The following is a 15,172-nucleotide window of genomic DNA, read 5'->3' as shown; positions in this document are numbered from 1 at the left end:
GTATAGTTTCTTAACTGGTTAATGTAAGTAAAATGATCTAATTAGAAAAATGAAAATCAAACAAGAGAAATAAATATAGTAACATACTGAATTTTAAATTTTTGTTCTTTGTATTGACTACCTATTGTTAATTTAGCACTCACTTAGAATTAACTCTGGGATTTTGAGGGCAGATGAATCATTAATTTGCCTTTCCTCCCACAAAGAGTGGTGGTAACTTCAAAAGCTTCAACAGACTTAATGATATAATTTAGTTCAGGACAGGAAAAAATATATGTAGCCAACATATTTGCAAAGATGACTTTCTTGTAGAATTTAAGATTTCCTCAAACATTTCTTGTAAAACAGATTACACTTTCTGCTGGCTATATTGTAGAAATATTAAAAGCAACATAAAAAAATGCTCTAAACTTTCAAAATATCTGAATAAAAACAAAGATCCCACTTCTAACCAAGATAGGTTTATAATTCTGATTTACAAGACAAAAGAAATCCTAAAATTCATTTGTATGTTTTTATATAATTTCACATAAACTAGGTCATTATAATTGGATGCCTAATATAAATATCAAGGTTGAATTTTAAATATATAGTAAATTCTGTTTTTGATAATTACGTTTCATATACTTAAACTTTGTAGTATTTAGCTTAAGATGAAACTTTAAGAAAAAAAGCCATAAGTTTTTGTCCAATTCAAAGATTCAAGCACACATTTTGAAGAAATTAAAAGTGATAAAATTTATGAAAAACTGTGCTATAAGGTCAAAACATTATGATACATAAATGAATATTTTAAATAAAGTACCCAAAGCTCTAAAGAGCTTCTCCCTCCCCCACCCTCAAGGTCTGATATCATTTCTTCTTTTAGGGTTTTTGCTGGAGGGTCTTAATGTTTCTTTTAAAGAACACATAATACTTCACATCCCAACTTAGTCGTACCCCTGGTTCTCAAATTAAGAGAGATATTTCAGTGCATATTTTACAGCTATATTGCATAGCCTATATTTGAAAACTTCTGGGGGAAATTCTGATAATGAAATATCAAGATGACATGATTATTTATGAGGGTACTTCTAAAAGTTCGTGGTAAAATGGAATTAAAAGATAATACAAATAGGTCCATGAACTTTTTGAAGACCCCTTGTATAAAGAGCTTCACTCTATAGAAAGGGTTTTACACTTTAGAAATCATATCTACCTCCCTGGCAGTAAGACATTATGAAATGTGGTCAAACTTTTGAGCTGTAAGGTGCCCAAAAGGATGTTGCTACAGCATGCATGATGTGAGGTGTGCGGTGTGACACAGCTATTATTATGTACTGAAGGAACCCCTGTGACCTGAGAGATTGATGGGCGAAGCTCATTAATACAAAGCAGTGAAAATCACCAAGCAAAACAGTGCTTATGAAAGACCTGAATTTGGAGAGGAAACACCTCGCTTCCTGATAAACTTCCCTCTGATCTAAGGTATTCTACCATATCTTCTAATCAATGGGGCCTGTGCTTATGCACATGATGTCTTCACAGGAGAGACCAGGCTGATGGAAAAACAATGACAACCAATCAGTTTACCATAACACAGCTCACTTTACAATTTCAGATATGTAGTACAGTGTAGTTACAAAATCAAGCCATAAGTACAGGAAGGGCGGAGCATGCCAGCGAGCTGGTCTCTACAATATTCAAGACGCTTTATCCTCCCAATTGCATTCTTTGTCATAATGAAGGAAAACAGCTAGATAATTAAATCTGAAAAGTCACAGATGTCACGGCAATATAGAATAACTGTCTCATTTTTTTCTTTATCAGTGGAGGGAAAGCTCCCTTTCTGCAGCCCACCCTTCATAATAGCACTTCAACCAGGCTCTTTTTAAAATGAAAAGTGGACAGGCTTTCCAATATTGGCCTTATAAGATCTAAAGAAATGATTAAATTCAAACCAGACTGAGCTCTTAATCTGAGTTATTTCAGCCACTAATTTCTGTAAAATGAAGGAAAAAAAATTACACTGGGCACTGTGCCTTGGCAAGCACTGGACTGCAGAATTCATCACTGTTTTCATAGGAAATACAATTCAATCTTAATGAAATTATGATACTTTTATGAGGTTCATAATTCACAATCACCCCTAGTCATACTTTGTTCTTCGTTCCATTTTTACCATTTCAAATATTTCAATACTACCCACCACATACCACTGAAAATAATTATTTATGTCTATTCCATTTATTTCTTCAGTGGTCTAGGTGATTTGGATCAGGAGCTCCAAGTACCATTTGAGTCTTTAAAAACCTTTGATGTTTTAAATACTTGGTTTGGAAAAAAGATAACTACTTGTTATTATCTTGCTTATGTGCTTTATGGTGTCTTTTTCAAAATAAGTATAAATCATTGTACACAAAACCAAAATAGTCACTATACATTTTTTTCTGGCACTTGCTAGAAATTAGGCATTAAACAGAAAACATCTTATAAATTTATATAACAAAAATAAATGTTTACATTTTAATCTTAGATAGATTACCTTAGGGTAGCAGTTAACTTATGAAACTCCACACTGTTGGTGTGGGCAGAAGAGATCATTGGAAAGACACATTCAGTTCCACAGCCCTTCCAGGATGGACACCATGGTTGCCGTCCAAATATGGGGTCTGGGTCCCATCATAAAGATTAAGGCTCTCTGTTTTTCAGGAATGAGCTCTGGGCTTAAACAAGGACAGAAGTACCATGACATTCATTGAAAATACTGAAAAGGCTTTGATTTGTTTTCACATCAGAGAGAAAAAAAAAAAAAACGTTTTGACTAGAAAAATAAAATAAAGTATGTAAAACTGACTTCAAGTACTTTGGGGAGAGATTGCTGATGCACAGTGCCAAATAAGAAGGAATGAAAACCTAAGAGACCCAAGGGCCTCCCTCCCCATCCTGTTCACCTGCAGGGTTGGGAGTCCCAGGTGCCGACAGGGCAGCTCCTTGAAGAGGACTGGCAAGCTGGATGGAAACCAGCGAGCACAATTTCTCACCATCCTAAAACTCCTATGTGGAAGGCAAAGGCCAAGCCTTGTGAGAGGATGCCTTGGAATGAACCAGAGAAATAAGAAGATTTCAAGGTGAGGGAAAAGCCATACATTTTAAAGTTAGTAGCAGACAGAGAAAAGGAAGGAAAACCTGGCTCTTCTGAAGGGCAGTTCTTCAGGCAGGTGGAGCAGCAGTTCTCGAGGAGTGAGCTTCTCCCTGGCGGCTTGGCTTTCCTCACGCAAGGCATGAAGCCGCTGACAGTTGGGATGAGGGAGATATGCTTGGGTGTGTCTGTCCCCCGGCAGGCAGGTGCATACTCAGGTGCAGCCAGGTACGTACCTCACTGTTTCAGAAACTGGAAGAACAGTCCGGGCATCTCCGATTGTCTTCAGTTTACTAAAGCAGCATATACAGTAGAGGTGTGTGTCATTTCTTACTGTCCACAGGAGAGGTGTCTCCAAACACTGATCACAGGCTACTTAGAGTTGTCGTCTGGGTTGCTAGAGCCTGGTGATATCTCTGCATTGCTGCAAGTCCCCAATGCTCTCGTAGTCATTCTCTTTTGGGACAAGGCCAAATAGGCTGTTGGTCTCCAGGGAGGCCCTTTCTTCCTCTCTGTTTAGAGTCTGTATTGCTTCATAATCAGGCTCGGGCTCCTCGCTGGGTCTCCCTGCTGGTGGAAGCGTGTTGATGCTGTCGCTGTTTGGGGTTTTCTCAAAGTCTTTCACAGAGGCATAGAGATCATTACAGGAAGAGGGCGACCTCTGAGGGTCCCCTTGAATGGAGGTGTAGGCGGATTCTGGTGCTTTAAGCGACTGTCCTGATTTATTCACTGACTGTCCAGGTTTATTCACTGATGAGTACATGGCTGAGATCTAGGAAGCAATGGGTAAATTGTATAAACAAGCTTCAAGCTGTGACTTCTCCTCCACCCCCTTTCCAGTGACACAAGCTACATACTTAGTATCCATGGGCATTGGTGTGTGTGAGCGTGTGTGTATGCACACATGTGTGCTTGACTTTAAGATTTGTCTTTATTAACTGTAGTAATGCAGAAGTACATTACTACAGAATAACTGTATACATTATCTGCAGATCAGTCATATGACTTCCATCTAAACCCAGTTCCCTTAGGTCTGCTGAGGTGGTTGAAGAGAGTCTAACCATAACATCATGTTTTATTTAATTCCAGAAAGATATTTCACCTGAAAAAGCGCTTTACTGCTTTATAAAAAAGAGCAGAAAACATATTAGACCAATGATTCCCAAAATGTGGATTCTGAACCAGCAGCAGCTGGATTAGGAATTTGTCAGAAAGGCCAATTCTCAGGCACTCCCCAGAACCACTGACTCAGAAACTCGGGGGCTGGGGCCCAGCCATCCGTGTTGATTGCAATGCCCACCGCAGTGTGAGAACCGCTGAATGAGACTGTCCCACGCTTCCTGCATCGAAGTGGTCTGAACAGCAGTTGCTGGATTCTGGTTGGCAGTACACATGTATCTGTAAGGGTACTGCTTTCCATGATGTTTTGACTCAGTTGATGTTACTGAGTAATAGACATTCACAGACTAAGTTTAGTTTTCTTCATTGGGAAAATTCATTCTTTTCTGCAACCAGCCAACTCAGAAATGAAATTTGGTGACAACTTATGGGACACTCTTTCCTATGGTAAGAACAGGCTGTTTTCTAAGCACACCTGTGCAGTCTCATTAATATATCCTTATAACCTCTAATATTAAGAGAGATTTAATTTTTTGGTAATGACAGATTAAAAGTACTGATTCAGAGATTTGGGGAGGTATATTTTATTGTTAGAAATCATGATTGGAAATAAGTAAAAATACCCTTTATTACCTGCATTTACTGTTCAATAGTGATTGATTCTTTCAAACACCCAGGAAATAAACAAACATGCTTCCGGACAGATGCTTGGCTTCCCAAGTACTGACAGACATTTTCCTGCTTTCACATATCTCACATATGTGGGTGAAGTTTCCAGCTGGCCTCGGAAGCTTCTTAAGACAGGCCTGCTGCATGTTAACTGGTCATTTAAATGAGAACTTTTCACTGCTGGCTGGTGGCTCAGTTTTGCTAGGCCTTGACAATCCCAGGGTTTATAGTCAGAGAAACAGTCTTTGGAAAACTCTTGTCATGTTGATCTGGCTGCTCTAATGAATATTAAATTCACATTCTCACCTTATAGGCCTTAATAGAAAAATTGCTCTCAAAATAGAAGAATGATAATTTCTTTGAATTTATGAAGAATAAAAAAAATCTACTGTTTTTCATAGTGAGGTGCAAACATAGGGAATTTATTATCTAAAAGGTGGTCCAAGCCAAAAATATGGACTGACTATAAAAGAAAAAACCATGGATGACAGCAAGGAGGGGAACCAGCTACCAGTTTATTCCTCACCTTCAAGGGTGTCATCAGGAGGACAAACTTACCTTGATCTAGATTGTAACAATGGTAGTTGGACCCTCACCACTGTTTCTCTCCTCCTTTCTTCCCCAAGGCCCTGCCATTAATGCTACCCCCACTCTTTGTAAGAGTGCCCTCACTTCTTGGACTTTGTAGTCTTTTAAAATTACAGGCTCTTTCATTAACTTGCAGCTTAATATTGACTCTGGGCATGAACCTGGTGTGCAGAGAGTGTCTGTACATTTCAATTTTTATAAAAGCTTCTTAATTCTTTTAATATTCTTCTTGAATATTTGTCTTCTATGACTATTATTTCTATTTTGTATACAAGTTTCTCTTCAATCCCCCTTGCTATTTAGCTTTTCAGTTTTTCTCTTTAAAATCTTTCATCTTTACTACTCATTCTGTAAATTATTATATTTTCATAAATTACTCTTTTCCTTTTTCCCATTTCTCTTTTTATAATCAATTCTTTCTTCATCATTCTGTTAAATTGGGATAAGAGTACTGGAAGCTCAGATCTCAGTTTCAGTCTGGGCTTTTTAAATATTATATTACACAAATACAAAAATAAATGATTTCTATATTTATTTTTCCTCAGTCTTCTTCCTAAAGTGAATGTTTGTGAATCACAATTTATTTCATGTTAAGAATTTCATCAGTACAAGTATAATTAGGTCCTATTTTCAAAAACCACAAATGTAAGAAGTAATTTAAAATTTTACATAGTCTTGATTAAAAAAATTAGTTCCCAGATTTCCTATATATTTTGCTTTCTTGTCCGAAACGGGATCACTCTGGCAGAAGACAGACTGGAGAAAGGCGAAGGAGCTACAGGTGACCCAGCACAAGGGGACCGCCAGGGTGGCCACAGTGGAGGTGGAGGGAGAGGGGTGCATGAAAGAAATGGTTTGGAGGTGCAATCAAAGGGACCTGGCAATTGACTGTGTCTGAGGACAGTGAGGGAAAGGAGGTATCGAGACGACCCCCAGGGTTTTGGCCTGCACCACCAGGTGGATAGATGGCAGGTCCATTTTCTGGGTTAGGGGACATGGAGAGGAGGGGATAATATCACCTAAGGAAAGCACGTCTACTCCTTGAACTCTCGATGTGGGAGTCTATCTTCATATTTAAGGACTCATCTCAGAGTCCTATATAGGAAGGGGTATACCTGCATAGGTACATCGGCCTTGTACATGCATGAAGTTTGCTATGCTAGGAATTCCAGATAGATGCTACATGCAGCTAGATTAGTTAGGGTGTTCAGCTTTCTGTCTGAGCCTAGCTTGACACGATAATATATATATGCCAGCCTCTCTAGTTTTAATGCTTCACTGAAAGTCTAACAGTGAATTTTCAGCCCTGGGAAATATACAATCCACCCTTGTTGGCTGCTCTATCTGACCCTAGCTCCAGCCTGGAAATGTACTTCCCGAAGTTACCTGCTCTCTGTGTTCAAAATTCCTCATCTTTTCCTTCTGTCTTGCAGGTGGGATCAAATATGCTACATGCACCTCTTCCAGTTTCCTGAATTTTCTCACCCACTATTAATTTCCTTCTATGATGGCCTTCCTACCTGCCGACTAAAGCTGTCACACTGGAATTATTCTCTCCTTGTTCCGATTTCTCCCTTCCTGTTTCCATTTCTCCCGATCCTTTTCTCCGACTCAGTTCCTTTCACTGAGCTGACCTGTTCACCCTGCCGTCCCTCTTGACTTTCCACCTGCCAGTCACTCTCTCCAGCCACGGTAAAGCCGACATCCCAATGCAGGCTTAAGAGAGTACATCGGCTCTTTCTACGGCGCGATTATTCAGGGGAGGGGCTCTATTCTTTATTACAGGAGCTTTCTGGTTATTTAAACAGATACACGACTTACCTCTTCTGCTGTGAGAGTCGGGTCTTCTTCCCGAGACTTGTACGACAACGAACTAAATCTCTGTCAGAACACAAACACAAACCAAAGGAAAGTATTTTAAAATCAAAAATCCACATTTTCTTTTGCATATGTTTCCTCGTATCTGTCTATAAGAACATTTAAAAATAATTCCTATGGAACCACAAAGAAATTATGTGAAGCATCTGAGAAATAAACACTTATACTATCTATCATGGTATGATGTTCTTGGATACCTAGTAGTATTAAACGTGGAGAAATTTTTTCTAATTTTGTGTTTGAATCTGTAGGTACAAATAAGCCAAAATAATTATTGAAATTATTCCTTCAACTCCTAATTGTCATCGAAGGATTGAGCACCAGTGAAGGACTGTTAATAAAAAACATGCTGTTTCTTTATCAAATGCCTGAATTTTATATTTCTACAGTTAGTAGGCATCATCAGGAAGATCCTAAGTCACCTGGAAACTTTTCAAAGCTAATGCAGAAATCAACTCATATTTTGTGGCTTGCCCCCCGCCTGATTTCTCAATGATTTTGGCTCTTGGTTGGCTGATTCTCGCTCTAATATGTCTCCTGTCTTAATTCTTAGTGATTTCAACATGCGTGTTTCCTTCCAATCCCGTCCTTCAGTTCCTCACCTCCTTTCCCCCACTGTCCTGTGCTCCATGCGACCCCACCACTGCTCTCACAGCTGCGCCCTGGACCTTCTCTCACCCTAAGCCACAGTCTCTCCACCATCCCAGCTCTTTGCAACCCCTTTCAGCCCAGCACTCACTGTTCAAGCTCACTCCTATAACCCAATCCCAACAGTCCTTCAACTCTGCTGGGATCCAGCCATCTTTGCAACGTCTCCCCTTCTTGATGTCCTTCCCTCCTGGCTTCACCAAGCTTCAATTCCATAGTCAACCATCATAATCATACTTTAAATGACCTCCCTGGTCACTAGTGAGCTCAGCCCTTGAGTGAGCCCTTAACACTGCTCGTATGGTGGGACACTTCCCTGGTCCAGCCAGTCCCTGCTCTCCTCACAGTCTACTTTGCTTCTTCTCCCCTCTCCCCAAACCTCCAACATCTCCTCACCTCACTCTGAGCTGATGATCTTGCTTCCCAGTTCACTGAGAAAGCTGAAGGACTCAGAAGAAATTCCTATGAGCTCCTCCTCCTCCCCCAGCCTCTGCTTTCCTCTGTTTTCCTTCCTTGCTGTCACCACAATTGAACTTTCCATGCTCCTCTTCAAGGCCATCCTCCCCCTAGCACTGGATCCCATCCCTTCACACCTGCACGTGAGTGTAGCTCCTGCAACCCTCCCATTTTACCTGTGCCTTCAGTGTTGCCTGCTCTGTGGGATCATCCCACCCACACACAAACGCGCTGTTATTTCTCTCATACTAAACACGAAACCAACCCAGCCTTACTTCCAGCTCATCTATTGTTTCACTTTTTTAATAGCAAAATTTCTTACAAGAGTTGTTTAAAAAGTCACTCAAATAATTTTTTTCTTCCTGTTCTTTCTCTAAACTGTTCCAGTAAAGTTTCTGCCTCCACCACTCCAAGGAAACTGCTCTTGGCACAAATGACTGCCATGTCACTAACGTGACTACCTTCCTGACCCATCTGAGGCATTTTCACTCCTTCCTCCCCGAACACTTTCTTCACGTGGCTCCCAGGACCCCGCCCTTTCCTGTTTCTCTCCTACTTTGGTCTCCTCTGCTCGTTCCTTTTCCACATCTTTATTCTCGGCACACTTCTGGTCCCTGTTTCCACGCACCCATTCTATGACCTTGTCCAATCTCGTGGCTGTAAAAAGTACATTTCTGCTGATGACTCCCAAATGTGCAAATCCAGCCTGGCCTTTCCTCTTACCCATTCATCTACCCAGCTACTGCCTGATACCTCTAGTTGGAGGTCTCATCCATATCTCAAGTGAAACATTTCCAACACCAAGTGCCAATTTTCCTGCCAAAATCGTCTCTGCAGTCCTCTTTGCTTTGGTTCATGGCAATTCCATCCTTCCAGTGGCTCAGGCGAAACCTTGGACTCATCACTGTCTCCTCTTTCTCTCACTACGCATAGGACCCATCAGCAAATCTCTTGGCTGTGGCCTTCTGCCCTGACCCAAGCCACCACCACCTCTTATCTGGTTTATTAGAATGGCCACCCAATTGGTCTCCTTGCATCCACTCTTTACAGTCTACTTCAAAACTGTAGCCAGAGGGAGCCTTTCAAAACACAGGACGGGTTGTGCCATTCTGCGGCTTAAGACTCTCTAATGACATAAATCAGACGGTAAGCCCAGCCATGCAGGATGGAGCCCACCACCTTTCCACCTGCCACTATTCTTGCTCCTCCCTCTCCAGCCACCCAGTGCCCCTCCTCTTCCTGCGACAAGCCAGGTAAGCTGTAGCCTCAGGGGCTTGACGCTGGCCATTCCCTGTCTCATTTCCTCTTCTTCCAAAAAGTACACAGCTCGTCCCTTCACCTCCTTTAACTCTGCTCAAAACGTCACATCGCTAGGCAGACTCTGACTACTCTATCCAAAACTGTACTCCCCATCTCCATTTTCCCAATCCCCCTTATTATGTTCCATGCCTTTATTAGAAAATTAAAACTTGATGTCTGTACCTTCCCACTAAAATGTAAGCTCCAGGAATTTTTATGCATTTATATGTTTTCTTCAATGGTGTATTCCCAGCACCGAGAAGATCATGTGACACAGTAGGTGCTCATTAAAGTCTTCTTTGTTGAACGAATGAATAAATATTAAACATTGAAAATTCTCCAAATCACCTAAAATTTGGATTATTTATATGGAGATGATAGATTATTCATTATTATGTAGAAAGGTAATTTGGTTCCTAGATAGATATTTCCAATTTCTTTTTTTTTTTTTCCTTTTTGTCTTTTTTTATTTCCAATTTCTAATGTGAAAATCTATACTTACCGGCAATGGTTAAACAACTGACCCTCTTATCTTTCAAATGCTTGTAAGTAAAAAGCTTTCACTGGTTTAGGCAGCATAAACTTTACATCAGTTTTATTATCTTTGGTTCTATAAAAGGCAAAAAGTTAGACTGCATTTTTGCAATTTATAAACATGTTCATAAACTATTTTATTGGTGCTCTCAACAGCTGATTTCAGGCATGATATGAAAAGCTGACATGCATTCAGTGAATACTATGAAGAATGACTCCCTTGGTTTAACCCATACAGCCAGAAATGGGGTTCGCCTTCTGACCACAAGCTCCAGAAGTCTTTTAAGGCTACTATCGACTGACTAACCCCTACTTGTCTTACCAAAACCTCAACAGAAGACAGCATTGCTTTTTTTCTCTGTAGAGAACAGAAATAAGATATTAGTTGCCTGAAGCAGACTGGGCCTAATTAAATCCCAAGGAGATTTTGACAACTGGAGATGTGAAGTTCATTGTGGCTCAGATATCAAGGAGGCAGTGGATTGCTAATACATTGCAGAGCTTTGTTGAATATCTAAACATAAGAACTATTGGTTATTGCTTAGAAGTTGTCATAAAATAAGATCTCTTGGTTTATATGAACACATGTACAGTCAGATTAAAGCAGCGGCACCTGTGAGTCGGTCCCTGCTGTGTGTGTTGCGAGGCTCTGATTTCTGGGATCCTCCAAGGGTAAAGGTCGCCACACTGCTCGAGGCAACAAGTAGAAGAGGTAAACTGTATGGCAAGAGTATAGTCTCTTTAATTCTTGGTCTTCATAATGAAGAAAATGGGTAAAGGTCGCCACACTGCTCGAGGCAACAAGTAGAAGAGGTAAACTGTATGGCAAGAGTCTAGTCTCTTTAATTCTTGGTCTTCATAATGAAGAAAATACTTGGCCCTAATTAGACATGATGTAAAAAGTGGAAAATATCCAAGTAAGGTGCTGAGAGAGAAGTGTTTGATAAACATGAGTTTTCAGTATTTTATTATTAGGAGGGGGGAAAAAGCCAAACACAGCTTACAGCAAAACAGCTTTCATCATTCAACAAACGTGAAAATGTCTGTATGTGTTTCCCAGAATGTGCAAGTACAAACCCCAGGACCAGCTAGATTCCTAATCATGACAAAAGCTCTTGGAACAAAGACGCTGGAGCCCACCTTGCTGCTTTCTCCGGTCCCCCCTGCGGCTGGCTCTTCTCCTGCCTCTCTCTCTCCCGCCTCCTGGAGGTTTTCGTTCTCATCCAGAAGTTTGACGGGGACAGGTGGTGGGGCCTCCTCTTCCGGATCACATGCATTTCCAATAATACTCTCTGCATTAACACTTTGGCGACACTTTTTGTTTCTGTCCACGGAGGCATATTCAGCAAATTCTGCTTTGCCCTCAGTTTGGGGCCCCGGAAGCTCTTTCAAGGCAGATGTAGACCCCGACTTGCTGCTGTGGTCTTCACCCGGGTGTGCAGCTGTGGCCACCTCCTTCATTTCTTTCACCGTTTCATACAAGCAGTCCTCCACCATGTTTTCTTGGGAGGAACTATCCTTGAGCACCTCATACGGCCCTTCCACCCCCAGTGCCTGGTCCCCGTCCACGCTTCTCCCATTGAGCATCGCGTCCACTGCACTCTCAGGAGGAATTCTGGGCAGCTCCCGACTCTGGTGACATTTTGGCTTCCCTGTGCTGTCCTGGGAGTCCAGCAGATCCGAAGCTGAGGTCTGGACTTCCTCATAATGTTGCATGCAGGTCATAGTACTGTCTTCTGAAAGAACTAAAGAAGCAGAAGCATTAGAAGTGGAGAAAGTCAATTCCTTAAACAATTATTACAGAGAAGTGGATAATGCAAAGTTAGGTTAGACTGAGATGTTTGCTTCTCCCTGACTGTCAGTTCATATTCTCATTGCAGTCACAGTTTAAACTAAAGCCACCCATTGTGTCTTTCCCAGAACAACATTCCATACATTATCCCGGCTATACTTTGGTTCACAGTGACTTTCCTTACTTATTGTTACTCTTGATGAGATTCTCGTAGGCAGAACGTGAGCAGAGGATGGAAGTGATATTTGATGGGGCCACACCAAACACGGGAGCATATGTGGTGGCCACTCTCCCTGGCCCTACTGGCCTCTGCCTGTTTGGAGGGAATTATTCACAGGCATCCCCTTTCACGGGTCACTTTCCTTTGGCAGACATTAGGAGACAACTGGGTGAAAGTGTACCCATAAGCCAGCATTACCCAATGCCTCCTTAAAGGTCCTTCTTCCATCTCACCCCCCGCCCCACACTCCCACCTCAAATTAGAAGATCTAGATGTGAAATTCTTGCACTGCCACATTATTGTGTAAAGTCAGCCAGTCATCCCTTTGTAAAATGTTTTTGAGTGCCTACTACGGGCCAGGGATGGCTCAAAGAGCTGGAGACACGTCATTCAACAAAACAGAGAGCCCTGCCCTCAGGGTTCTTACACCGTAGGGAACAAGTTACTAAATTAGTGTCTCACTTTGAGGGGATTAGAGATAGCATCCCTAAGGGGAATGTGGGAAAATCTCCTGGACTAGATGAAATTATTAACTTTTCTGTGGTAGGCAGAATGGCCCCCAAAAGACGTCCATGTGCCACAACCTGTGAATATGTTATGTCACATGGCAAGGGGTAAATTAAAATTACAGATGGGATTAGGCTGCTAATTAGTGAGCTGACTTTGAGATGGGGAGAGTATCCTGGATTATCCAGGTGGGCCCGACGTAATTGCAAAGGTCCTGATATGTGAAAGAGAGGGGCAGGAGCGTTGGAGAGAGGCAAAGAGGAAGAGCCCACAGATCAAGGAATGCAGGCGCCTCTAGCAGCTGAGGAAGGCAGGAGATGGATCTCCCCGAGAGTTGCTGGGAAGAAACACAGCCCAGCTGACACCTTAATTTCAGCCCAGTGAGATGCATTTCAGACTTCTGACCTCCAGAATTGTAAGTCAGTAAATCTGTGCTGTTTTAAGGCACTAAGTTTGTGATAATTTGTTACAGCAATGATATGCCACCATCTTCTCACCTTTAAATTGTGCATAGTAATAATACCCAACTTCTGGGGTAGTAATAATATTACTTTTGTTAGTAACAGTACTATTACAGAGTAGAGTATATAAGTTAGTACATATACTAATCTTAGAGCAATGACTGAAACACAGAAGGCAATTCATAGATATGAGATCATATTCATCCAAATGAATTTTTTTTTTTTTGCCAAAACTGGCAGCAGTACTAAAAATGAGCAAGAACTCATTTCCTAGTTTTTGAGTTACATTTTTAAAAAATCTAGTACTTCCGTGGGTGATGAGGGCCGTGGGGAAAGCTGGTAGTTTCGCAGAACTTACTGTCACCATTGGTGAGTGCCCCGTTCTGTTCACTGCTGACAAGAGCGTCTGTTGCCAGGCTCGTAACCGAGTGGCTGAACATCTCCTTGTCTGAAGGCTGCAAAACACGAACACATCACATTGCTAAGAATCTAAACTCAAGCAGAGGAAAATATCCATGGCAACAAGAAGAAACAAATCCACTATTTAGGTTTAAATAAAATAAAATAAAATAAGTAATTGAGTTCCTCAATTGCCTAGTCACATTTCTGCTGCTCAATAGCCCACAAGTGGCCAGTGGGTACCAAATCAGACAGTACAGACACAGGACACTTCCATCACTGGGGTAGGTTCTGTTAGACAGTGCTATACCAGAACCTTAGGGACACTGGCAATCTTCCAAGGCCATCTGCAGAGCTTCCCACCTGGTGATCTACAAATGGGCTGCAGGTTGGTCTTGAGATCAGCCCCCTTCACTCAAAACAGGGAGAGGATCAGGAGTCCCAGTGCTGGTCATATTGACTCCAGCAGGGAGCAGACTCACCCCTGTAACAGAGGTGCTGTAAATTGTTATTCTTAGAGGTGTGCCATGCCATGCAAACATGGGGAAGCATCAGCTTTTGTCATCTGAAAGGAACAGACTTAACTCTGCTCAAAGACAGATAATGCCATTGATTTCTGAGACTATTTCAGAAACAACCAAGTCTCTGGCTCCAAGGTTCACAAAAACAATCATATGCTAAACATAGCTTCGTAAACCTTTCTAATTCTCACAAACTTAGGACATTTGGAGGGAAGAATAGCATTGATGATTTATTTTCTGCCAGACTAGAATGTGTAGCTATTTCCTGGCACAGTATGCCAGGCTGAGCGCTCGCTAAGAGTGGTCAGAAAACAAGTTGGTAGTTCCTACATTTCTTTAAACACCCAGCTGGTCCCAGGTCACAGCCTGCATCACAGTGAGTAGGATCTGCTCCCCATCCTCTTCATGGCCTGCTCCAGGGTTCCACATGGAAAATTCTGATGTAAACAGCACAGGATCCTTGCCTAGTTGGCCTCACAAGTTCTCTGACTCCTGATTGGGACCCAAATAATAATAAACAGCCAGGCTCTGTCGTGATCCAAAAGTTTATTGGGAGTCAGCTGTTTCAGTTCCGGCATCTGATGAGCCCTATGAGGGTCACTGTGTTGGGTTACCGGAGACTTGAGATGTGGGTGCTAATGTCCCAGAAATGGTATGTAACTGGGCAGGAATGGGTGTGGGGGAGGAAGCCTCCAGCTGGGCCCATACCGGCATAATCCACCACAGCTGAAGCTACCATAATCTAGGGTCTAAACACTATTTCTAATCTTAGTTTCTATGTGATGAGGAATCTGCAAACTGTACAAGTTTTAGGAGCTGAGAAGCTCTTAGGGCTGAGCAGGCAAGTATGTGTATGTGTGTGTGTGTGTGTGTGTGTGTGTGTGTGTGTGTGTGTGTGGTGTCCATTACCCATGTAAGCATGTGCTCTAGGTGTGTGCATGGTTATTGCCATCTGTGTGA

The 15,172-nt window shown here is 41.8% G+C and overlaps 1 protein-coding gene across 1 annotated transcript in view; it reads right to left on the bottom strand.

Moving 5' to 3' along the window:
* Nucleotides 1-3,188: 3,188 nt before the first annotated feature.
* Nucleotides 3,189-15,172, bottom strand: part of PAG1 (phosphoprotein membrane anchor with glycosphingolipid microdomains 1) — a 49,588-nt gene continuing 37,604 nt past the window's right edge. The window contains exons 4-7 of the mRNA XM_008572808.1: nucleotides 13,651-13,747; nucleotides 11,453-12,057; nucleotides 7,319-7,378; nucleotides 3,189-3,893 (exon numbers count right to left, since the gene is read on the bottom strand). Coding sequence (XP_008571030.1) covers nucleotides 3,519-3,893; nucleotides 7,319-7,378; nucleotides 11,453-12,057; nucleotides 13,651-13,747 — 1,137 coding nt within the window. The 3' untranslated portion in view covers nucleotides 3,189-3,518. The remainder of the gene's footprint in view (nucleotides 3,894-7,318; nucleotides 7,379-11,452; nucleotides 12,058-13,650; nucleotides 13,748-15,172) is intronic.

Source organism: Galeopterus variegatus, unplaced genomic scaffold, assembly GCF_000696425.1.
Source record: "Galeopterus variegatus unplaced genomic scaffold, G_variegatus-3.0.2 Scaffold838, whole genome shotgun sequence".
Lineage (NCBI taxonomy): Eukaryota > Metazoa > Chordata > Mammalia > Dermoptera > Cynocephalidae > Galeopterus > Galeopterus variegatus.
Note: the sequence above shows the minus strand (reverse complement) of the source record. Positions and strands in the feature narration are given on the sequence as shown.